The 26,455-nt window shown below is 36.1% G+C and overlaps 1 protein-coding gene across 1 annotated transcript; it reads right to left on the bottom strand.

Moving 5' to 3' along the window:
• Nucleotides 1-1,344: 1,344 nt before the first annotated feature.
• LOC104908857 (rRNA biogenesis protein RRP5) lies at nucleotides 1,345-26,455 on the bottom strand. Its single transcript, XM_010698022.4, has 22 exons — nucleotides 26,297-26,455; nucleotides 25,950-26,096; nucleotides 25,627-25,838; nucleotides 23,371-23,511; nucleotides 23,073-23,246; nucleotides 22,193-22,292; nucleotides 20,144-20,262; nucleotides 19,928-20,050; nucleotides 19,774-19,845; nucleotides 18,239-18,331; nucleotides 14,795-14,908; nucleotides 14,593-14,715; nucleotides 11,787-11,972; nucleotides 10,758-10,832; nucleotides 8,849-8,985; nucleotides 6,082-7,664; nucleotides 3,505-5,131; nucleotides 2,838-2,934; nucleotides 2,593-2,748; nucleotides 2,284-2,514; nucleotides 2,113-2,196; nucleotides 1,345-2,023 (listed from the first exon to the last, which is right to left on the bottom strand). The coding sequence occupies exons 2-22, from the start codon at nucleotides 26,083-26,085 to the stop codon at nucleotides 1,916-1,918; spliced, it is 5,691 nt and encodes a 1,896-aa protein (XP_010696324.1). The 5' UTR covers nucleotides 26,086-26,096; nucleotides 26,297-26,455; the 3' UTR covers nucleotides 1,345-1,915.

The following is a 26,455-nucleotide window of genomic DNA, read 5'->3' as shown; positions in this document are numbered from 1 at the left end:
CAATTGGTCAAAATTGGTAGTTTGATTTCCTAAATGAAACTGTAGCAATAAAATAAAATAGAGAGAGTATTATATAGATATTTTTAGAAGTTGAGTTACAATAAAATTAACAGGCACAATATAGAAAAAAGCTATAGTTTTGATTTATCATAAGTGTTATTATTCCTAAAAATTGGGTGCCCTATTTTCCAGATCGGGACACGGCCCCAATTTTTAACTACTCGGATATGCATGTACCCGAAATATTGGGGTGCCCGATTATGAACACAATTATACTTCTTTAGTGTGCTTTTTAAATTAAACCAAACCATCTCAAAGTTTAGTACAAATGCATGTAAGATAGTATTTATAGATTTAATCTGTATTGGTACTTTCTTGTATGAAAACTTTGTACAGAGGATGTGTTTTATTAGCCTAATTTATATTCATTTGAGCTTATTAGGGCCTGTTCTCCCCAGCTTATTTTCAGTTCAGTTCAGTTCAGTTCAGTTCAATTCAGTTCAGTTAGATCAATTCAGTTCAGTTCAGACAAGTTCAGTTCAGTTCAGTTTAGCTCTTGACAATACTTTTACTCTCACATATCACTATTCATTTAAGTTCAGTTCAGTTCAGTTCAGTCCAGTTCAGTTCAATTCAGTTCAGTTCAATTCAGTTCAGCTATTTTATGCCGAAGAGAACAGTCCCTTAGTCTTGAACTCTTTTGAAAACTTGTTGAATCTAGAATTAACTTATATGAAGTGAACTTGGATAGCTCTTAATGATCAAGAACTTAACTTACTGGAATTTACGGTCATATTATCAAGAAATAAATAAATTCTTTTGTATGAGCTATATATTTCACTTAAAAAAATAATTTCTAAGCCACATATTATTTCATAAAAAGACAAAATGTATCGATCTAAATTCTATATCCTTTCAAATTAAAATTCTATATCCTTTTATATTAGAAAATTTATGCTTCTAAGAGCATCAACATTATATACAAAATTTCTGACACAATTCTTTTCTTTTAATGCTCTTTATTTATTATCCCCTCCGCCCCATAATATAATGCTTGTGTCTGTTTTACAAGGTCAACAAGATAAGCATTTGATCGATTGATATCTTCAATTCTTAATTGACGAAAAATTATAAAAATTGATATTATGAAACTACACATTAAGACGATTCTAACAAGATCTCACATGAATATGTTTTTTTTATATATACAAATGAGAATATTTCGTCAAAAAATTTTAAAGTTTGACCTCAGAGAGAGAAACAAGCATTATATTATGAAACGGAGGGAGTAATTTTTTATTATAAAAAATATCAGCATAAGATTAAGTTTCCATTCGATAAGTATAATTCCAAAATAAAATTCCATAATATACAAGGACACAAATATAAATAATTTTTTGGCAAATTACATGTACTTGGTATTTGATGTATTTGAACTCGCGGCATCCTCGGAGTGATGATTTTCACAATCCAGAAGTGAATACTACACTCCCAAAAAAACACATTTTACAAGCTCATCGGGTGAAAGTAACTTCTATCCATCCTATAAAGAAATAATAGGCTTTTACCCTATAGTAACAATCCAAAATTTATACCTCTTCATACCAACATACATAATTATAAGCCTAAATCAAGAGCCTACTCACCAATGTCTTGGTATAGAGCTCTCCGAAGCGGCCCGTATTTTCCCCAAATCCAGACAAACTTCATGGAAAAGAAGGGGGATGTCTATTGCAGCTTGGATGGATCCTTCCCTCACCACTGTACCAATCGGACTGAGTGATCTCAACCCAGTTTCCGATGATACCAATGGTGAGCACTTAATGCCTCGTATCAGTTGTCTTCATTCTGGTGAACGAACCAATGGGAGAAACCGAGAAAGGAAGGTGAAGGGAAACAACAAAATCAGTCCATCTCATGCCGCAGCTGTTTCTACGTACTCTCTGGCCTTCTGAATGACATACTGAATCCGCTTCTCATCACCAAGTGACTTTTCAAAATTGAGATATTTCTTGAACAAGAACTGCAATGGCAGATGGGAGATTAGAAAATTATGAGAAAAGATCACACAAAGTACAAGGATGGATAGTCAACAAAGAAAAAGTTAAAAACCTTCATCTTTTTTGCTGGAACACTCATACTAGTTGCTCTCTCAAACAACGCACGGATAAAGTCAACATCACCCAATCGAATTTCCTATACAAGGGAGATGAAAAACGGTAAGTCTACCTTCCCAAAAGAGTGAAAGAGTATGATATAGAACCAGAATAAACAAAAAATAACCTGATCAAGATAAACACTCCACAGGTCCCTCCTCTTCGGGTATTCACGCAACATTTTCTCAAATATTGACCGCCCTTTATCTGGAACCCCATTTTTAAACTCAAGGATAGCCACTTGTGAAAGAAACTGTACAACTTCATGCTTAGGGAGTGATAAAAGAGCACGATTCATCATCTTATCAACTTCATCAGGCTTTTGCTTTAATAGCCACTGGATTCTCCTCAGCCATACCTAAGTTTATCATAAATTCAGACACTAGGACTTGAATATCTCCTTGAAACAATGCAAGCAGAGAAGTTCAAAAAGTACCTCGCATGACTGTTTGAACTTTTTAACCATTTTGTCAAGAAGCTCGTCAGCCAATTTATGCTGTTCTGTCCTTTCATACAATCCTAATAGCTCCAAATGCAACTTTAGGTGATCGCAGTACTGCAGTGCTCTCTGAAATAGTTTTGCTACCGCCTCCTGATAGACCAGAGCAGCCGAAATATAAAATTAAAAAAATCAAGGGAAAAAAGAATTGTATATATAGAATGATTTATGCACATACACACCTCAGAGGGATTCCCATACTGATTTTCCAAATTAAGGTATGCTACCCATACGTTCAGCTTCTCATTGTCACAAGTGATGTTGATTGTTTTCAAGGCCCTTCAAACATGAAACAGATGGGGTTTCAGAATTCACAGAGCATGTAATGAATAAATGAAAACAAATTGCTAATGCATTTTTCCACCGGGAGCCTGATGATCATTTTTCTCACATCAAATGCACAAAAAATGATGCAGTGTTCTGCAATCTTATCACAATCAAAATAAAATGGCAGGATCCCTCTACGTAAAGCAAGATAATTTGGGGGCATTTGGATTGGATGGTTTCGGGATAGGGAAAGGGAATGGAAATTTTATTTACCCTCAAATGTTGTTTGGTTGATGAATTTTTGCTTTCCCTTACCCATTTTTCAGTTTCACTTTACCCCAATTCTACACCAAATCCCCCCCCCCCCCAAACAAGGTTTTGAATTCCCACATTCCTGTGCACCTTAACCACCATTGGCCATCCTTGATCACACCCTCCCTCCCCCCCCCCCCCCATCAAACTGACCCCTAACCCACCACCACCACCATAAGTGTCACTTGCTGGATTTTAGAGTGTCATTCTGTTTCAGTCATGATCTATTAATTAGTAATAGTTTGCCATGGTAATCAGAGACTATATCACCTTTCAGCTACTGATCGGGCTCCCTCGACATCGGCCATAGAAAGCATAAACTGCATGTATTTTATCCAGACGAAGCTGCTGTTGGGGGAGCTTCTAACTACTTTCTCGAACTCATCGGTAGTTCTCGGAATATCTCTCTCAAGCAAACGTTGTTCAGCAGCCATGATTTCTTGTTCCTTCTCTTCCTTGGCCTTTTTCTTAGCCTGCCTCTTGTTCTTCTCATCAATGGCACTGGAACCATTAACAATTATTTCCTTCTTGTCAGGTAGAGCAAACACTTCGTCATCCTCATTATCATCAAGAGTAACCTCCAGAGGAGGCACAGAAGCCCTTGATTCCACTTGGACAAGAGCTGATCCCTCTTCATGTTCAAATAAGAAATCTGAATGTGTAATTTGAGGCATGTCAGCCTTCGCTTGAGCCACAATTGTAGGATCGTCAACTGAATCAACCTCCATCATTCCATGATTATTACCAAGCTCATCCTCAAAATATGAAGACTTCATTCCAAGTGATATTCTGTGTTTTTCAGTATCCACTTTCAAAACTTTTGCAGTAACTCTTCCCCCTGGTCTGAAATGGTCATCAAGATTGTCAACATGGTCATCAGAAATCTCTGACACATGGCATAATCCATTCAAGTTTGTGTTATCAATCACAATAAAGAGACCAAAAGGTACGACTCGTTTAATGCTACCTTTTACAACATCACCAACACTTAGACAACCTAAATCACTCAACTCAGATCTGCTACTCTTACTATCCACCTTCAGAGTAACTTCAACACGTCCCGATAAAGGTTCGACAGAGAGGACTTTCCCCTTAACAAGTTTACCAACTGGAAATTCCTTCATAGGGTCTTCAACATACCCATCAGACAAGTTGGAAAGCTTGATTTTTGCATCAATGTGCCTGGAAAGAAGAATGAAGCATCCCTTGGGAGTAATACTCTTAACATAACCATTCACCACCATATCAAGCTCAAGGTCTTCAATCTTTTGAATACGACTGCTACGAGTGTCTCCAATAACAGCATCCTCAAAGGAGCGCAATGATAAGTCAATATGGACATTTCCATTAGCTGAGTTGTTGACATCGAGGATTTTGCACTTAACGAATTGACCCTCATGATAGCCAGATAAGGGATCAGAAACCCAGCTGTCAGTAAGCTCAGTGTAGTGAACTTTACCATACAGGTAAGGTCCTACCTGCACAAGCATTCCCCCAACACCCGGAAGAATCCTCCACACTCTACCACCACGAACACCTCCACTCTGAAGATGATGCACTTCCTTCTCATCTGAAGTATAACAGTTCTTCAGTCCACCAAATAATCCATTGGAGGTGGCAGAAAATGGGTGCATAACTAAACGCAAGGACATTTTCTCTCTATTCATGCTCAAGATGTATCCAGAGAGAGTAGCTCCCACCCGGAAACGCTTCTGAAAGTTCTCCAAATCGCCAGGTTCACATGCACTGTCGAGAATGAAAAGCTTAGCCTTCACTTGCCGAGAGACTGCTAACCAGACCCACTCTTTATCTACTTTGTAGACATAACCACTGATGTGCTGTCCTACCGAAAAGTCGAATGCCTCAGCTATTTGCACATCTTTAGTCAGACTGGAACCTGAACACAATTTTAAGATAAACCTTAGGACGAGCGGAAGTAGCGGTAAGGTAGAAAGTAAGTTCTTAAAACACATGAAGCAACCTTGACTCAGTGAATTCTTTAACCACATGAAACAAACTTAAGTCAGTGAAAATGATGGAAGAATATCATGATCATCTGATCTGTTCTTCCTAACTCTACTTTGCACCAAAATTCTTATGACATTCATTCCTTCAAGACAGCATGTTGTTGGTCCACATTAATTAGCTATCATCATTTGCATGCCAAAGTAATACATGTCAATGAAAAAGGAGCAGAAAAAGAAATAACGATTTGTTATGTCCAATTTATTAACAACAAAAAGTTCAGAGGTGGAACTGACTAATAAAATGCCATATTGATTGCATTTGTTAAAACCTCATAAGTCATATCCTTTTTACATGCAATAATTTTCAAACAGGAGCAGTTAATGCCGTATTGGCAATAAAGCAACAAACAATCAGCTAAACAAGTGATAACAATATGTAGGCATTTTAAAACTAAAGAAAATTACTTGGTGCTCTACTCAAATATGATCATAAAAGAGAATAATCACAACAGCTAAAGAAGTCTATTTCAGTATTTCAATCTGAGCTACATGTAGCATCAATGTCAGACTACAGCAACTAAGGCAAAATAGTTGGTTTTTCATTTTACTAAGCTAAGTAGGGTTGTCAATATAAGAAAAATACCTTTCCAAATTCCAAACACTTATGCAGTGGAAAAAACACAAAGTCATAGATTTTGCATGCAGCAAAAGAGAGTTCAAATACAAACTACATTTGTCTAGTTGCTACAATGTGTGATAAGAGTTCCAAACTTCCTCGTATCTGGGAATTGTAATCCTCTTCACCATTATTAATCGAGTTATTGTTCAATTCATTGATTATAAAGTTAGTTCAATCACAATAGTGACAAATGGCACTCACCTGATACCGTCGATGGTTTGATAGACAGTTCCCACAGGCTGCCTTTCTTAGTGTTCTCTGGCTTCACACAATTTGCAACAATCCTAGCAGTCAATGTCTGCCCCACTTTGTATACTGAGAAGGGATCTTCAACAACATTCTCATCATGTACCTCTGTAATGTGAACTCTCCCACGATACCCAATCCCAAACTTTAAACGTAGCTCAAGAGGTTTAATATCTGTAATCTCTGCATGGACCTGAGAGCCAATATCATATTCAGATTTCTTCTTTGCCTTCTTTGAGCTTGACGTCTCCACAACCTGGTTAGAAGATTCAAGGAGCAAAAGCAACCTGCCCGCTGTTGAATCACTTGGAAGTGCCATGATAGTTGCAACAACTCTTTGACCACTGGAGAACTGCTTCCGTTGTAACCTTTGCAAATTGTAATCAGTTGCTGCTGCATATCCTATAGTAAAATTATGCTCTGGTAACGAAACTACCAAGTAACCCTCTTTAACTATTTCAACTACAGCAGTTACTGTTTCATGCACTTTAAGTTCTTTCAGTTCTCTTTTTCTTTTCTTCTTAGATATTGTGGATTTACTAGCATCCCCTTCAGACTTCTCAACAAATTCTGGCCTCAAAGATAGGTCAACTAGGCGCTCTGACTTAGCAACATCAAGAATAACAGCTCGAACAGTGGAGCCAGATTCAGGAGTCTTTCCACGCAGCTGATACTGTGTGATGAAACCAAAAACATCAGTATATTTCTCAAAGCTGATAACAACCCCAAATTCCTTTGCCTCACTAATTCTACCCTCAACTACACATCCTATATTCAAATTTTCGGGCCAGCTAAACTTGGAGCTTCTTAAATCCGACATATGAAGCTCAGCAATCTTCTCCTCTGTTAGAAAATATGATTGGAGGAAGGAAGCATCAGTAGATGAGCAACTGGACTGCCTTAGTGACAATGTTAAGCGACCACTTTCATTGTTAATTTCAGCAATATTGCAGCGCACAGATTGTCCAACGAAAAATATATCAGAAAGATTAGTGTTCCTGTCATCTAGTGCCTTTTTCCTCGGAGAGAAGCCGGTCAAACGCCCAAGAAAGCGAACAAAACATCCATTTTCAATCAAATTACATACATAACCATTGATCACCGAGTTCAAAGTAACCTGTGTAATATCAGCAGGAAGCTGTGGTACAGCATGAATGAGAGAATATTTTGCACTAAGTATTAAATTGTTTCCTTCAATATCTAGAACCAGCAGCTCAGAAAGTTCATGGCCAGGCTTCAAGACCGACTTCATCTGAGCAGATTGTGCCTGGTGGTCAGCCAAATGTTCAGTATAAATTGTACCCTTCATGTTTCCTTTTACATTTACATGTAAGAATACGACATCTGGCATGACAAGCTCAACCACTCCAGATACCACACTACCCAACTTGACCATGTCATCCTCAGAAAGCTTTGTTGGTGAAATAATGAAACTAAGATTGATACCATGTGAAACACTTGTTACTCTGCATTTTACTACTTGATCAACATGGTATCTTGAGCTTGTGTCACATCCTGGCTCTAAACCAAGCTCAGATCTGTTGCAAGAACCAATATTAAATACTGTTTAGGGAATTGAAGCAAGAACAAAAAGTAGCACAGTCAGCAAACTGGTTCAAGAAAAAGGTATAATATCAACATTAAAAAAGTAGGAGAAAATACAATCAATGAAACATTGTCAATCAGATCAAAGGCAATGGAATTAAGGATAATTAACATCTGAGAGACGAGAAACACTATGCTCAAAGGAAATTGAATTACGAGATGGCAGAAACTAAATATATATCAGCTGGATCCACATCAATGAGTTGAAGTGAGGGCAGAGATTTTGTTAATTGTATCCAGCATTTTAGCCATGGTTTGTTGTCCTGACTGCTTTAAAAGATCCTAAACACGACAGAAAACAATACTAAGCTAAACAAAAACATATACTTCCTCCGTTTCTAAATAAGTGCAACATTTGCATAGTGTTTACTATTTACAGTTTAAACTTTAATTACCTTTGGTGATTTACATTTTAGTAAAAACATAGTCATGTGGGATCTTGTTAGATTCGTCTGAATGTGAATTTTTTTAATATCAACTTTTTATAATTTTTACTTATTGATAATTGAAGATATTAATGGTTAAAATAATGCATTGAAACAAGAAGTGTTGCACTTATTGAGAAACGGAGGAAGTAATATTTACCATCTCAGTTCAAGATTGGGGAAATTTGATTCTACAAAGTAAATCTCTCTAACTGACTAAACAAGGAGTTGTTCTTATAGAGCCACAGTAAGGTAAAAAAAAAAAAAAACGGGGGGGGGGGGGGGGGGGGGGGACCCAACTCAAAAGGAAAAAGGCACTAAGAAAATTCAGTGCAGACCGCCAAACCAACAAAATAAATTACAGAAGTACTGAACCTGACCACGTAAAGGGTATTTTGGATATTTCCTGCAATTAGAGCTAAGGTCTTCCAGGTTTAATAAAGATTAAATTATTTATAAGTTCATTAGATTAAATACATCTGTGCACAACCAACCTCTTAATTCTGGAAAAGGCACAACAAAGTGAATAAAGATAATGAAGTCAGGTATATTGACATAAATAGCAAAAGAGTCTCATAGAAGCAGCTTTCAGAACCAAGCACAGTCACCGGTTTTTCTTTTCGAGGAGTTGAACTGTGGAATTAAATTCTGGAATGAACTATACAATTAAACAAAAGAAATGAAGATGAAACCTGGGGGCAAATCCTTGAACTCCATTGTAAAATCGGACAGTGCATCCACGGTTGTCAATCTTCATAATCCACCCATGGGTTACTAACCCTTCAGTTGCATCAGCATAAGAGCTCAGAATGCTGAGTTTTGATTTCACCTGAAAGAAGCCAAGCTTCACGTAAGCTAAGGGATAGGAGATGCAAGAGAAAACACAAAATTAAAGACAAGTGTTTATTTTTTAGGGAAACTAAAGACAGAAGCTGACATATATATGTAGGGTAAGCGATCCTTAGCCCAATAATGATTAAAATAGTGACATTTATCTTTAAATATTAGTAATTATAAATGGTCAAACTTAGTTTCTATATAGTTCACAAACCAATATGATGCATCTATTAAGAAACGGATGAAGTATAGGTCAAAAAAGGACTAGGATACAAAATTGGTATAAAAAAGTCGGCTCTTTGCCAAATGAGTATAAAAAAGGCCACCGGCGACATATTGGCATAAAAATTAAAGGCACTTTGACAAATTGGTATAAAAGAACAACTCTGGTGTCATATAAGCCTAAATTTTCACCAGATTATTTTTTTCCATCCAAATTCAACATAAAATCAAATGTAATTAATATAAGTTACTATAGACATCATCTTTTGACCATTTTTGTACCTTAAAACCTTTATTATTGTTCTTCCTTAATACGCATTATCATTATAGTTATTGTTATTATGTCCTTTAAAAGGAGAAAGAGAGGAAAAACAAAGTGAAATGAGGTTTAAACTAGTTTTTGATTATTCAAGTACGAGTTTGAGTTAAATCCAACAAAAAGTTAAATCCAGCAAAAATTTAGGTAAATATGATGCCAAGCTATTTTTAATACCAATTTTTCATCGTGCCCCTATTTTTAATACCACGTCACCAGTGTCCTTTTTTTATACCAAACTGTCAAGCTCCCTCTTTTTTGGTACCAATCTGGCAATTCGGCTGACAAAAAAGATAAAAAAGAAGAAGAGAAAAGGAGAACCAAAGATTGTATCCCAAACTTCTATATGCATATACTTTGAAAGAAATGACCATTTTTTTAACTAAAAGTGGATCTGTTGTTCGGAACTGCAAGGGATTTTTTTTTTAGAAGCAGATCTCCACATAAGTAAACCAAATTTATAAGCTACAACCTCAACCCCATCCGAAGAAAAAGAACAAAAAAAAAACCAAAGAAATAAAAATGCAGGACTTTTCCCAAAATTAATCTATCATCTATGGCAATGGGGATGATAAGCATGAGTCCAATTTACAACTTATGACTAAAACTTTTAAGCTTAATTTTTCGTCAAAGAAAGTACTTCCTCAAAACACAGGCCAATCAAGTCATTGGAAATAAAATAATCAAGAAGTACAATGGTCAGCAATGGTGCGAGCTTAATGGTTCAATGCCATCAATTTTGACTAAAAGTCCAAATTGTTAATCTAGCCAATCTGTGGCCTGTATAGTGAGTTCTCTTAAGGAGGGTGAGGGTCCTTCCTAGAAGTATTGCCCACTCTTGTAAACTTTTAGGCCGTATGGTCTGTGATATGTCAATAATATGCCATAAAACTTATACTACCTCTGTTCACTTTTCATCTACATGCTTTCCCTTTCGATCCGTTTCTTTTAATCTACACACTGTTTTTTTTCTACTTCTCATAACATAGCCCATCTACTTTCTCCTCTTTTACCACCCATGTGATGCATTTAATATCACCATAAAATTTCTCTCTTCACCTTTTTAGTTTATCTCTCACACTTTTCCATTTTTCTCTCCACCTTTTCAGTTTCTCTCTCACTTTTGTACTTCCTCATTGGTTTTCCCCAAAAGTGAAGTAATTATTAAGAGAACATGGAGGGAGTAATAAATAAATAAGACGTACAAAACAGAAAAAGGCACTCACAAGTGTTTTCTTATGCGTAACAGTTATCCTCTTTGACTTGCAACCAAGAACACGAAAGATCAACTCCGCACCAACCTGCAGAACACAATCATCAATGACTTAGCCTGAAAAGATCAAAAGCAAGGAATTATGGAACTTAAGGGAGGAAGATGAAGTTTGATTGATTAATAACTCGAAAGCAGCAAAAATATAGAAAGATACAAGCTTTCGAGAAGCTTGTTTCTCTCCCAAAATGAAACCAAAAAACTCCCCTATAAGTTTAGCATGCCCTCCCTCCCCCTGATCTTCTCTATTAGAATTTCTCCCCTAATTAACTCTCTAGCTTATTTTCCAAGCTATCCATATCTAACGTATAAAGATAGTGCCTAAAGTAGTAAAAGTACCCTAGAAAAGCAAACCATATATCCTTAAACAAGATACTATTGGAAATTATTCGAAGGTTATACATATCATTAAGCAAACCAAGAGTCCACTATACTATGACATTTCATATAAAGCTAAGCTGGGATACTCTCCACAGAAAAGTCTCCAATGCGGAGTTCCAACTAAAAATTCTGCCTTGGAAGAATTTGGTTTTTTCTTTCCATCCAAAACATCTGAAAGACAGCTAGGCAAGAAGACATCCTTTTATCCTTATTAACCAATCACACTTACAAAGCTCCACTAGAGACCACAAGCAACCCCAACTGATCTCCATAATGGCATACCACCTCTTCAAAAAAAGATGCCACCCCCAGAATGGGAGAAACTAAGGCTCTCACCTCTGTGTTCCCTACAGGTCTAAGGTACAGAAAGCATACATAACTAAAAGTATTAAGGCACCAAAAATCCGTACCCCCTAAGCTCTATAAGACTAACATCGGTCTGTGATATAATTAGGGGGACTATGAAGTATACTGTACTAGTATTTAATTAGAAAAGCAGGGACATAGGACAGACAGTAGATTGATAAGCAACATTCCCTCAGTACTCTAAGCATTACAACTGTTCATAGGATTAATGCAACCATTAAGCGAAAAGATATTCAACCTTAAACTTTTTACGAGGCTTCTCGATCTCAAATTCAGACATATGTCGTAGGGGGCAAGAGGCCTTGACACCACTGTGAAATTGCACAATAGCATCTTGGCTCTTCACAGCAATGACTTTAGCCTTCACTATCATCCCAGGCTTAACATCTGCATGAGTAAAGACCGCACCTTCAAAAGCACTAGCCTGATCAAAGGAAGGAAAATGGAGCAACTTAATCAAGAATACATAACAGTATTGTTAGGAAAGAAATGATAGTACACACAATAGCAGACAAGAACAAAGTACTCATGTGTCATAAGCAACAACATATGCAAGTATGCAACACAACATTGTTTACAGAAAAACTTCTCCAACAATAGAAGGAAAAAACTTCTCCACAACAGAAGGAAAAAACTTCTCCACAACAGAAGGAAAAAACCACGACCCCATTCTCCAGAGATGAAACTTCACTCTTAGTTTTAAAAGGCACTAGGCGCAAGGCGAAGGCACGGGCATCCTGTAGGCGAGGCGCACATTTGGTACCAAAAACCTTTAAAATCAATGTATAACATTATTTTTTGCTTAAAACAACATAATAATTTATTAAAAATATAAGCTGCTATAATTAAATATTATATGCCCTGCCTACTCGTTGTCAGCTACTATAACTAAAATAACTGTGTACTTATATTTTAAGAGGAACCAGGATGGGAGCTTTATCAAGAAAAACAGAAGCAGAAGTGCAGAACAGAAAAACAAAAGGAGAGAAGGAAATAAGAGATAAGGGCACGTGACTTCTTGCAGTCACTATTTTTTTTAAAAAAAAGGGAAGTGGGTCCCTTCTACAGCTGTAGAAAGAGAAGATCGAAGTCCCTTCAAAAAAAAAGAACAGAAAGAAAGAAAGAAAGAGAAAGAGAAAAAGAAAGAAGATCGAAGAAAGATAAAAACATATTTGAAGGTTGCGCGCCGGCGAGATACCGGAGAAGTGGTGCCGGAATTCATGGTAGACGGCCCACCAGCTTCCTCTGTTATCTCCAGGGAGTGGAAGACCATCAATTCCCACCAAACCATGAATCAGGGTTTTCTCCAAATTAAGGATTCTTAATTAGGGTTCAATTTGATGAAATTCAATGCCATTAACAAAGGGCTTTTTCTCGAAATTGGTTAATTAAAGCCAAGTAAGTTTAAAATTGAAAGGAATTTTTGTTTCTTTTTGCAACTTCTCAACTCAGATCCATCTCTTGCCTTTTCTCTTCTGCGCCTCTATCCTGAAAGTGGTCAGGCGCTGTGCCTCATGCCTCCCAAAGAGACGGCTGAAAGCGCGCCTCTCCTCGCCTGACGTAATGCGCCTCGCCTGAGTCTAAGGAGGCGATTTTCTCAGCGCCTCTACTCGCCTAGCGCCTAGGCGCGAGCGCGCTTTTTAAAACTAAGACTCTACTATTAGAATTCTGCGGTATAGCAGCAATCATTAAAACAGATCCAAGCAATGTATCTACATTAATTTTATTCCGAACCAACATAAAGACTCAGCCCACACACCTATTGTCACACACTTTTACTCTCACATGTGTTTGCAGTTTGCACTAACCATTATAAACAAATTTCCCCTTCACGTTTGAGTTTTTAAACTTGCACGAACACACCTTGACCTACACCATCATGATGAGCAACACATGTGATTACAAAAAATTCTTACAGCCTTAATTTTTCAGCCAAAGTGACTTCCTTCATGTCACGGAAGTTCCATCATTTTACAAACTTCTACCAGGAGCTCACTAATTCTTACACGATACAAGTTAACATAATCAGCTAAGTCATCAATGAGACATTAAAATTTACTCTTAGATGTCAGATAAACAAGGCATATAGCACATCAAATGACAAAAATGCCGAAGCACACTTAGACCATTTTTCCTAAGCAGCAAATAGTATAATGGTCGGGATTTAGGCAGATTAATCCCAATGATTTTATCTTAAGATAAGCACTAGTCTAAATTTAATTCACAGATAGCACATTGAGGAAAAAGGTTGACTAAAATCAAAATTATACTACATTCTAAAAAGTTACATAAGATTCCAATACCATAAGATTCACATTTCAAAAAAGAGCCAGGTCATATGATTTGAGCACATTACCTGCTTCAAGAATGCATAAACCATGAGCAACTTGAAGCCTTGAGGTAACACAATAGTATTTTTCAGTATGGATATCAGATTTGAATATGAATTAGAATTTTTCCATACACATAAAAGCAAAGGAGACAAATTTCTGTTCCTTAAGAAGTGAATTTCTAGTACCTAAAATGTTTCTTTAGTAACAGCTCAAGGCAGAAAAATAGTAACTTGTTCCAGACTGTTCATAGCATGCTTCGTCTGAATTCCATTTCTAGCTGGCTATTTTGCAATTTTCCTATTCCATTCACTCATAAAGACCCAGTAGTTCAGGATAATATGTGAGGTTCTGCTTGCTGAGTTTGTTGATTGTTTCTATTTAAAAGTCTAATGCTCCCTCTGTCCCTTCCAATTGACAATGTTAAATCTTATGACGTCTCAATTCATAAGACATAAAGTAAACTAAGCATGCGTTTGTTGTGCAACGTGAAAAATGTGAGTTTTTGACCTCAATAGATGTTTCTAGGATTGTTTAAGGGGAATTTGGGCATAATCTAAGTTAGAAATAGATTGAGCTATATAATTCAAGAACTCTTAGCAGAAGAGAAATTGTCACATAAAATGGGGGAATAACCATGGAGGGAGAAGTAACCAAACAGTGAACAACAAGTTGCCAAACAAGTGTAAATAGAAAAACCATTTGAAAGCAAACCTTCATAACACCCATAGCAAGCCCATCCAAGTGCCTAAACCCAAGTATTCTTACTCGAACATCATTTCCTTCCCTAAACTTTTTCTCAAGCTTAATGCCGTCTTCATCAGCCACATCAGATATCTGTAAAAAATGATTCACTTTTAGCCTCCACACTAAACACAGATAACATCCAGAAAACTAGAGTAAAAGAGATACATACAGTCACATACGCCGGAGTGGGAGCTTGAGGGGATGGAATCTCAAGCAAAAGACCCCAATCCTTATCTACTCTGATGATTTTCGAATGTTCATATATTTCACCTATCTTGATGAGCTGCATTTCAATGTCAACTTCATCAAACAAACTTCATATTGAAAGAGAATGGACATAACAAAAAAAAAAAAAGCAAAATCTTGGCAAAGATCATGCACTTATTGTTGCACATAAATAAATGTACAAAATTTTTGAATTGCATTTCTACGAACTTATCCAATAAGTAAAATACGCGGACCTATAACAAGTGAAAACCTAGTCACTAGGTACACAAGATTAAATTTGACTAAAAAAGCAGATACGGCAAATAAGAATAAAATAAATTACAAGACGCCAGTAAGAGTTTACCAGAACAAGCATCAAACTCTGATCCACATAATATAGGCTACATTAAACGCACCAATACAGAATGAAAAGGTATCCTAAAAAAATTGCATCTTTAACAGCTTCTATTATCTTGATTACATGATTACAGCAGTGGAAAGAGCCACTCTTGAGAACTTTTCAATTTGGATTGAAGCAGATAAAATGATTGTCTCACTATCCTCTATTTTTGAGAGTGCAGGTCAATTGATAAACAATTGCCAATTCTGTCAAGTGTTGTTTAGTGATATCTTGTCAATTGTATAGGAAAGCTTACTTCTGAATTCTGACCTCTCCTTATCTGATTATAGTAGGTATCTAACCTTCTTTATATAAAGTATATGAAGCCAAATAGGTTCACCAGGAAGCAACACTTGGCACCTCTTTGGAACGCCAAGTGTCTTTATGTTTTTAAGGAAAACTAAGTATGATATATATGAAAAAAATACAATATTGCTCGCATCATATAATCTTTCAATCATTTACATGATCGTAGTAGATAAGAATTTTTAATCTGGAAAGTCGTTGAAAGTGCTAATCGTACATAGGGTTGGGTTCCTGTGAAAAATTCTTATACTTCCTCCGTTCCATAATAAGTGAAACACTTCTCTCTTTTATGTGAGAGCTTTTACAGAGAAGTGTTTCACTTATTATGGAACGGAGGAAGTATAAGAGCGTGTGAACACTTTGTAGCAATCCTCTCAATCCAATTTTGCAAATTTGTAACCATTTTCCCTCGCGAGACCAATTTAAAAAAGGATTTCATTTTCCGGAGAAAGGATTGCCATGCAATATTTTAGTATAAGGAAGCAATGGCGGCACTGTATGCCAACGCTTTGGCTATGAACGGGTGATGTTCGAAGGTGATGCATTGCTTGTAGTGAATGCTGTGAAGAACAAATGTGTAGGTGGGGCTCCATTATTTCATATTTTTAGTGACATTAATAGATTATGTTTAAACTTTGTGTCATTTTCTTTTTCTCATGTCAAACGAGGGGGCAATACTGTAGCCCATCTGTTAGCTCGTTGGGATTGCTCTAGACAATCTGAGGTTGTATGGTTTGGTTCTTTTCCCCAAAGTATTTCTACTTTGGTTGCTCTTGATTTAATATAAGCTGTGCTTTTCCCCTCAAAAAAGGATTAAATTTTTACTAAGATGGATTACTATTCACTGTTTTCACGTTCTCATATAACTCTTCTCATGAGAATTTTATTCATCATATATAAGATTCTACTCCCTCGATTCCTATATGTCCTTCCTATTTTGACTTTTTTATCTAACAAGAAGATACCAAATACGAAGAACTAATAGGAACTGGGGGAGTATAATACTTCATAATTTATGACCTATTGTTGTTTTTGTTTAATAAATTTTATAATTATATAATTTTAAAAAATTAAAATTTTTCCTATTTTTTAACAAAGAATATATACTATTTTAGAACAGATTTAAACTCATGTATGACACCAACCACAGTTCTAGTATATGTTTAACGTAATAAGATCAAAGATGGCATTATCTTTGGATTTCCACTATCTAGTATCCACATTTTCGAGAGTAGAGCAATCATTACACATCAATTTGATATAGGAATGGATACCTCATTGGGTATCTTACAATTATCTTTATATGAAGAAACACCGAAAAGAAAGTGGACTTAAAGTCCCTATAATAGGGCTGGAGATTGGAGTAACTCAAGTCCAAGTCAGACTAAAAGAATCAAGGAAAACCAAACACAAGCAAACCTATTCTATGTGGATGGGCGTCATGTCACTCAATTACATACATATACTTCCTCCGTTCTTTTTGTATTGCGTCATTTTGACGTTTACACTATTCATGTACTAGCTTTAACCTAAGTCTTTTCACTAATATAGAAAATATAAATATTAGTAAGTAAGATGTTGAATACACCTCAATTTAAAGTTTCAAAATATAAACTTTTTAAAATTATAAATTAGAGATATTAATGGTCAAAATTATCCATTGCCAACTGTGACATCCCATATGATGCAATAGAAAAAAAAAAGGAAGTATAAGCTTTGATGTCTAACATGCGCTAGTGGTTCATAGCTTATGGGTATTCATAATGATTGGCAAAGATCCCTTGGTTGAATGTAGACAACATTAATATGATGTCCCCCCCCCCCCAACAATTCTAATTAAAGTCTACTCACACCATATTCCAGACACTTGCCCTCCCCCTACACCGAAAAATAAATTCGAGTTCACTCTTGCTCGAACAAGGTAACCGGCTAGCCGCTAATAGCAAAGTAAATATGAATAGTCAAAGAGCAAAGAAAAGAAAGGGTTGAAGTTGAGGCCGAGTTAGAGACAAGGTTCTTGAAAATACTTATTACAACGACAAGTTCGAGGAGATGGGGAAATAAGGACAGTTGGAAGCAGAGAGGATTTAAACCAAACTCAAGACGTGTCTATTTTGTTGCTGCTGAGAATTTTTCTGCATCAAAACTCACAAGGGCAAGCGCAACACTCTATGGCTTTGCTTGCACTCACCTGGAAGAAACTCGTGATCATTATGCAACTATACATGACTTTATTGGCTACGTCAGTCATAGTCAGTTTTACCAAGTTCTTAGCAACTGGGGGTCATTGATGCAGAGACAATCTTCAGTAACAGAAGATTTTAGTTTTCAGCCAGATAATATATCAGAATATCTATGGGGCTCTTCCACTTGTTATCAATGGAGATAAATAGAAGAAACATAGCTACCAAAAGTGCATTTAAACTATAAAAATCTCACTATCTTTCATGTGATGAATCCATGAAAGTGATAATGGAAGTCCAATCAATGTCCTTGTACTAGTTTCTTCTCCTCAAAAAAAAATAAACTTACAAGTACTGTACTTATTTTTCCCATCTTACCAAGAGAACCATTTGTAAGTACAGAATTAAAATGCTAGCAAAATTCGCAGAAACTGAATAACCAAGAAGCATTTTAGTTTTGCATAAACCTCGAGTTTATAGCATTACAATATTCAAAAGTAGCTAAATATAAACTCACCAAAGGAGGAGCCTTGTTGAGGAGTAGATGAGGATTCATTGTCAAACCGACAGCCCTGCTAGACGGATCAATAAAGAGAATTCGAGCATTGACCTGTGTAATAGAAGATGCTTAATTGATAAAAAAATCTTAATCATCACCTTGAGCATAGAAGAAAGTATGTAAACATTTCAAGAGACTTGAACAACAAAGATCATGAGAAACAGTTTCAGAAGAGTCAATTGCAAAGATTTTGCAACGATAACAAATATATTTGACATCACTGTGGACAATAGCTTCAGCATCCAACAACACATCTACGACTGCATAGACAATTACTGCAACTAGCCGTCCCAACTCTTTATGACTGAACCATACCACAAAAAGAAAGGGGGGGAGCACAAGAAAAAGCAGGGAAACAACATATTAAGGTATTCAAATAAAACAGAGGCTTCTACATCACAGAACATCTAACTCAGAATACAAAATAGGATCACAGAGTCCTGATATCCAACGATAAGTATTTTAAGTTAATCAACATAAAGTCCATCCACCAAACCAATCCATATCATTTTATCATCTTTGAGAAGTTAACAGTCTCCAAAATCTGCACACATTCAGTTACATCAATACTACCATGGAACCTTGGATGGACTATCTCATTGAAAGCTACCTGTAAAACGGCTTTGAGGGCAAAGAAAGCTATGACCAATGTGATTATACTCTGTGCAGAGACGTATGATACCACTAACAAAGCACTAAGGGAGCAATTGATAAATCCAGATAAGCTGATAATGCTGTGGATCATTAAATAGCCAGTTCAAGCCAACACTTCAATATTTGCCCTAATTCCTCTTGCTTTTTGTTTCTATTTCCTAATTCCTGCTATCTTCTGTTTATATATTCCCTTTGTTCCCTATGTTCCTTTTTCTACCTTCCTTAAGAAGTCATAATTTCATTTCTTTGATTGAATTTATAACATTTCATCACTTCAGAATGATAGATCAATATCAGATCATTCAGAACCATTTTCCATATGACTTCGACATGCTTGGAGTGATTTTTTTAGTGTAATTACACCTGAAAAAGGTGAACCAAGTTGATTGCAAGTCATAATTTGGTCAAAAGCCGTCCCCACCATTGTTCATAGCATAAATAACGGTGACCCTTGTTATCTAAAGACAGTTCTACAATTCATTTTCGACCGATATAAAGTTATCTAACGGGTCACATCACTCTAAAGTTGGTAGATAGTCACAATAAATAGATTTAGAACCCTAGAAGAGGAAAGGTGGTCACCGAGCAATACAAGGAACATGTAAAGTTCAGTAAACCAATTAAAATATAAGCCCTTACGAATCTTTACATGCAAAGGCAACTTTGTAATTCTTAAGAGCTTAGGAGCACACTTATTGATAATGCTGAAAGCGTATTTTTACATATCACAGCCAAGAAGCCACACCAAACTTGGTCTTATATAGAAAAATTTGCACTATATCACGCATAGTTATGCTTTTCATGCATGGGAAAGACTAACTTGGCCCAAGTTGTTGTACCTTTTTATTTTTCTCATACTGCTTTTTCCAGTCAGATGCAGGAAATGCATTCTGCAGGTGAAACTTATCAACCTGTACATAGTGAAGTATGTTGCTTTAGAGAAAGATAATCCTTTCAGCAAGAAATTAAGAATGAAGAATGCATCATACATACAGTTCCAGTGAAATAAGTAAGGAATGATAACATGATCCCGTTTTCAAGGGTAGTCTGTATTCGGGCATTAACCATCATGCCTGGAACAAGAAGATCAAGTGAGATACCCTTGAGATCCTTCAGCTGCAAACAATTCAAAACGGGAACTGTCAGATAAAATTTGCACAAGATATTAAATCTATTTTAAATTAGAACACCAGCATGACAAGCTCTTACCACACATTTGGACACTATATCTCTGTCAGAAGACAGATAAACTACTTTACGAACTTTATCAATACTTTTAACAACCCCCTGCACGAGCTGCCCTGTAATCAACTTAAACTCCATAGCATCTGCAGAGAATTTTCCAGATTTCATGAGAAAACAACTGTCTATACATATATGACGCAATATAAAATTAGAATGTCACATCAGATCTTTCCACAAGGCAAGTCCTTCACTTCGATTAAATCTAGTTAATAAGCATTAGCTTAGAGGATAAAAGGAATGGAAAAAAAATCGGCAAAAAGACTGAGCTATTCAGGAGTTGGAGAGCAGATGTAAAACACATTTCTTTTAAGGAACAACCTATAATATGAACCTTTTGTGATACATATTTTTGTTTGTGGTTTTCAAAAAGAACTGAAAATCAATCCAAAAGACGATGCCAAACATTCCCGAAGCTTTTATGTGAAAAAATATACAGGGCAGGAGCATGCAGAGCATGAAATTGTTTATAAATAGAAATGTAAAAGTATTAGAGAAAGCCAGAAAGCAGTAATGATCTTAACTCTTGATCATAGGTTGTGAACTCAAATTAAATTCCTCAATTTATGATTTTCCCAAAACATGTTAGCATCATAAGCTGTTCAGAAGTAAAAGTTTGCATACTCTACTAAACTTTCCATATAAGTGAGTTCATTAAACCATTAGAAAAAATAAAAAAAGCCTCTACTGGAACATCGCACATATGCAAAACATCATGATCACAAATGACACCAACTGCCTTCAGTGCATAAATAGAGACCTTAGATTCCTCACGGGTTCTTTAGCAACCTTAATAGAATATCTGTAGAAGGAGGTTTCCCCTTAAATTAATAATGATGTGCTAATGCCTCAGACAGTGCTTTCCCTTATTTCCCTTTAGGTATGCAAATTTTTAAAAATATCCAAAGATAATATGGTATTTCTAAATCCTCTGGCTCACATGAAGCTGCGAGATTTTCGATTTCCTCCACAAGCGAAGTACAAATCCCCCTTCTTAAGCTTCTTGCTAGTCTGAGTTACTTCCTTTTCTCTTCTGCTCCCATTCTTCTCATTTACCCCAATATATCTTTATCCCACCTCTCACAAGGGTCATACATGGTAGCTTGTTTACCCAAAAATTTCTTTCCTCTTTCCAAATTTTTCACTCATCGACATTATCGATGAAGGTTACCATTGCAACTTCCAAGCACTAATGAAGGGGAAAAAGCCCAGAATTTTTCAACATGTGTGTCTCCCAACCTCTTTTCCCCTGAATTCAGATGTACAAATATCAATCCTTTCAGAAATGAACATTAAAGGAAAAGGAAGGTTATAAGAGAGAGCTGATCATGTTGAGAGGATATTAAGATATTTCTTATGTTATTTTATGATTAATTATAATTTGTAACTCATAACCAGTGGATTTATGGAAGAGGAGAGTGGTAATGTACAAGGAAACCACCATGGAAAGAGCTTATGGACTAAGAGGAGCAGAATAAAATTGAAAAAAAAAAACAGAAAAGAGCAATGAAAAACATTTTCAGAAAATTGGGTTCATATTTCACTAGCATTTGGGTAAAGAATGCCGTTTACGAGTTCTATCAACAAATTGCTTTGTGGGGGACCCCAAGCTCTTGGATCCTAGCGTAAAAAATCATAAAGAAGTTTTAACTAAGACGTGTACAAACACTTGATGAACTGTTGACAGAAGTACACTGATATCTGAACTTTGGAGCTTTTCTAGGATAAGCATTTGGCTATTTGCTCTGAAAAGGGGTCAAAAAATAAAAGATTCTATACACTTTGAAATTGAAGGAACGAAGCCTACAGGACCAACAAGCAGCATCCAGCAGACTACGTACGGATCCACGCCTAACACTAAAAGAATTATAGACCATTATAAACGGTCAGTGAATACAAGAGCCAAGGACTTTGCACCATTGTGGTATACTTCAAATCTATATATATGTACACCCTGATATCAATATATACCTTAATCTCAAGGACATGTATAAAAATAAATGTCACTAAACCAACCTTCCTCGCTTTTCTTTGGCAAAAAACCAGTAAAAGAAGGCACCCCAAAGTTGAGAATGTAACCATGATCTTCAATGCTTTTCACATTTGCAGTCAAGACCTGTTACACAATGATAAAAGTCTAATCATAAAACACAAAGAATGGAGAAAGTTGTAGCACGTGCAGAAAAGGCAACTGAAAATCTCACAATCATTAGCTTATGTGTCAACAAAGGGGCATCAATAACTGAACCAGATAAATTAGGATCAGACTACGGGAATCTACATCTGAAAACAACAGGTAATAAAATGGAACAAGAACACGCATACAAGAACCTCCATGTAGGTATGCGGTCATCGAAACAACATCATGAAACAACTGCATCAAGCAAGAATGTGCAGGTCCAATAAGTCGAGCTATCTGCTAATGGTGGGGATTTTCAGCAAAGGGTTGCACAGTCAGTTATGTACTAATATGTTCTGAAAGAGTACTAGTCAACCATCAGAATCACCATATATCCTAAGAACCAGTGCACAGTGCTATACTAAGGGGTTTTCCGATTGATTAAGCATAATGAACTTACATTTATTATATTATAATTGAAAATACACTAAGATACTGAACATAACAGGGCAAGAAGAAAGCAACCTTGTCTCAGTTTTGCTGAAGATGTATCGAAAGCTTTCATGAAATACAAAGGAATAGCTAACATATCAATAGTATTGAAAACTTCAGAAGGAACAACCAAATAGTCAAATACTGCCAATATTAAAGAATATATCATCGAGGTCAACCTCGAAAGAAGGCCAACAGTAGAGCCTCGAGAAAATTTAATAGCACAAAAACCACGTACGATTCAACAGGTATTCTATGAAATCGCCAAACAAATAAAATTATTACCATCCCTTCTTGAACTGCGTCCAAAGAGTAGCTCTTGTGCAACAGAGAAAGACGTAATGAAAGCCAAACCCTCCTCTTTCCGGACTCTTTCTTATCATCATCCACTTGCAATACTACACAAGATACTAGCTGGCCCACATGATACAGTGCAGAGAGGACATGACCCTCCAAATCCTGGTAAGCAAGGAAGTCAAGGTTCAACATGAGCATATACATGATTATTAGCTGATATAGCATCAGTCACAGCTAGATTGTCAATGAAAGTTCACAGTGCCTTAAAAATCATTGCAATAGCCACCTTAATATTATCTGCTAAAGCAGATTCAACTGCTTCACTAGCCCGAACTAATCCGCGTAAACCACCAGGAAGGCTCACTGCAAGATCTTTCTCATTAACTTCTGCAATCACTCCCCACAACTTCATCCCTGGAGAAAGATTCTGGTATGTGTACAAATGAAGTCGACTTAAATGAGTGCCCAAAATAAGAATATTACATATTCAAATTTCAAAATCACCTCAATATTTTGCGATACCTAAAAGTATTCAGCATATAAACCAAAATAATAAGGCGATCCATCAGACAGTAAAAAATACATACTAATGATACAAAAGAGTTAGTTGTCCAGTTACATCACACAAACCAACCTAAAGAAATCCAAAGATGCATTAAAATGAGGCTGGCAAAACAACCCAATACTAAAAAATCAGAAAGCATTTTCAAGAAAATTAATACTTCTCAAGCATAAAGTAAAACAGTGTTCAATGACCTTCCTTTCTTTATTCACATAACCACATATGTATCTAGTGATTCCAACATTGGTAGCTGCATATCTACCTTTCCCTATTGACCTTAATCACCAATCAGGTGGTTATTGGCAGTTGGCAGTGATAAAGTACATAGACATCATTAGATGATATGGCTTCATCAGGTGATGGGCAACTTAATTTGACGATGAATCATCTAAAGTGGCCCTCCAACAAAAGTTTTACCCTACAATGGGACTTGAACTTCCCAAAAAAATCAGTCAAAATTATATGCAAATAGGCTAAAAATATCCCACCTTAGCCTATTTAAAGAATATGTGCGTAACCCTCTCTAACTTTCAACATTCGAGAAGCTAGTTCAAAGCCAAACAGAGAAAAAATATTCCCAGGATAATCCTTCGAAAAATTGCTGCTATATCACAACTGGTCATAGAAGCATGACTTTTCTATTGTTTATTTTATTTACCTAACATTTTCCCTTTAAAAAAGGACATGAGATCATAAACCCGACTTTATGAAGCCTTGAGATTGCTCAGTTAAGTATCTCCTACTGTGATTATAAGCTACACATTTTTTGCACTATATTTTCAAAAGACTATCATCCTCAATCTGTAATCAAGAGTCAAGACTCAAGACTGCTTCATAGTTATATCAAAATGAAAAAGACAACAATAATTCAGCACACCCACCCAACAAGTCTGTAGAATTGCTTACTGTAATCTCATTGTTTGAAATGATATTAACTCACATGCGAATCCTTGTATCCATTAGGTGTATCTAGGTATGATATGACGGTCACATCACCTCAAATAGAAAGGTCATAAGTGTTATTTTTTCTATTACCCTCCATTAATAATTATCGCATCTATTACGTTATCCTAATAAAATCATCACTTCTATTTCAAAGATAATTTTCAAGTAATTGATCATTCACATAGATTGCTCATTTTAGTCAAAGAAGCATATGGTAATGGTAGATTGGTAACAGATAAAGCCATAAAAAAATCAGGGAACTTGAGATTATTATATGTGAGGATCGAAAGAAGAAGTAGTTATATTCTTCTAGGTTGAAAAAATAGTATAATTTATTTAAAATGGCTAAATCATGAATCCATAAGTTGTATGGATAATGGATGAGGCTATTAATTAGCAAATATTCCTTTTGAGATAGAGCATCATGATCTAGTCCTGTTGGGTTTAATTTTAGTGTTGTCCAGTAAAAAGAAAGAGTATGTCTAATAACATCTCCTGGGAAAGCAATATGGCTTAGGTAAAATTACCCTCGTCACAATGGTCAAAAGCAGGTATGTCCTCACAGGTATTTCCGAGACACTTGAGCAACCGCTGATGCTTACTACAAAACCCTTTATATGTTTCATCTCACTAATTTTCCTTGGTAAACTTTTGGTTGACAGGACTAAGTTTTTTAATCGGCAGTAAAAGACTCTAACAAGCTTTTTTTTCCTGTCATATCATCTACCACGTCTACACAATGCCCCAATCTTAAAATATCAAAGAGATGAACAAACAAAAAAACCTAAACAAACGACAATACAGATTACAAAGACCATTCTTATTGCAAAACATGACTATATCCCACCAAGGACAGTGAGATAAAAGCAAGGGAACACAAAGCAGAAAAATCTACACGGAGTCAAACATAGTCGTTCCTACATCTTTTATAAAACAAAATCTTTCTGTTCCCCTCATTTATCCTTATGCAAAACCATAGTAAAAGCTCAAACAAAAAGAAAGATACAAGGGAAGCACAATATCATAGTGGCATACCTTCAAAGTGATCTTATTAGCAAACCTAGGCAACTTCCCCGAAATCCCCTCTCCGAAAAGCGAACCCAATTCATCGTCATTCGATTTCCGACTCCCTTTAAAACCCTTACCTGTTTTCTTCTTCTTTGTATCTCTCCGTTTCGCATCAAACTCTTCGTCGACTCCAGCCCTAATTTCATCTCTCTCTTCCCGACTCAACTTGCTTCCCCCTCCTACAAAATCCCACCAATTACTCAGCCAATTAAGACCAAATTCACCAACACATTAATGATTTACACCACTTAATACAAAACAAGAAACTTAAAATTCAAAAAAAATTAAACCTCTGGGAAAATCAGGAACATCATCATCAGATTGAAGAGGTAAGGCCTGAGTAGGAGCAGTATCACCAGCTTTTGAAGGTTTATTTTGGCGTTGTTCTCTGGATTTCCTCTTCAAATTCTTATTAAATGGCGCCATTTTTTATATAGCTTTAAATTCAACAAAAATCAAAAAACCCAATTCAATCTATTTAGTATAAGCACAAATTCCTCAATCAAATCAAAAGTATGTACATATAATACATATATACCAGAAATAACAAAACTAAAATGAAGAAAAGTCAGTAAATTCAGCAATATAGGAAAGTGAAAAAAAAATGGTGAAAACAAAACACAAGAGAGAAACTCACCTTTTTAGAGGAGAGAGAATGAGAGAGTAAGTAAGGTGGTGAAGCAGAAAAATGGCGTCTTTTTGTAGTTTGTAGTAGAGAGGCAAATGAGAGAAAAATGGGGTTTTCCAAGGGTTTAAGAATTGGTTGATTTATTCGCTAGCAAGTAGCAATAGCATA

This window comes from Beta vulgaris, chromosome 7 (genome assembly GCF_026745355.1).
Source record: "Beta vulgaris subsp. vulgaris cultivar EL10 chromosome 7, EL10.2, whole genome shotgun sequence".
NCBI lineage: Eukaryota > Viridiplantae > Streptophyta > Magnoliopsida > Caryophyllales > Amaranthaceae > Beta > Beta vulgaris.
The sequence above is the reverse complement of the archived record's forward strand: the minus strand, read 5'-3'. Positions and strand labels throughout refer to the sequence as shown.

Bases quoted from the DNA above. Each gene is read 5' to 3' on its own strand.
- LOC104908857 (XM_010698022.4), bottom strand. From the start codon at position 26,085: ATGGCGCCATTTAATAAGAATTTGAAGAGGAAATCCAGAGAACAACGC. The intron at 18,332-19,773 runs GTACAACAACTT...TCTATTACACAG, and splicing joins AGTATGAGAAAAATAAAAAG to GTCAATGCTCGAATTCTCTT. The intron at 8,986-10,757 runs GTGAGTGCCTTT...GGCTTCTTTCAG, and splicing joins TTACGCATAAGAAAACACTT to GTGAAATCAAAACTCAGCAT.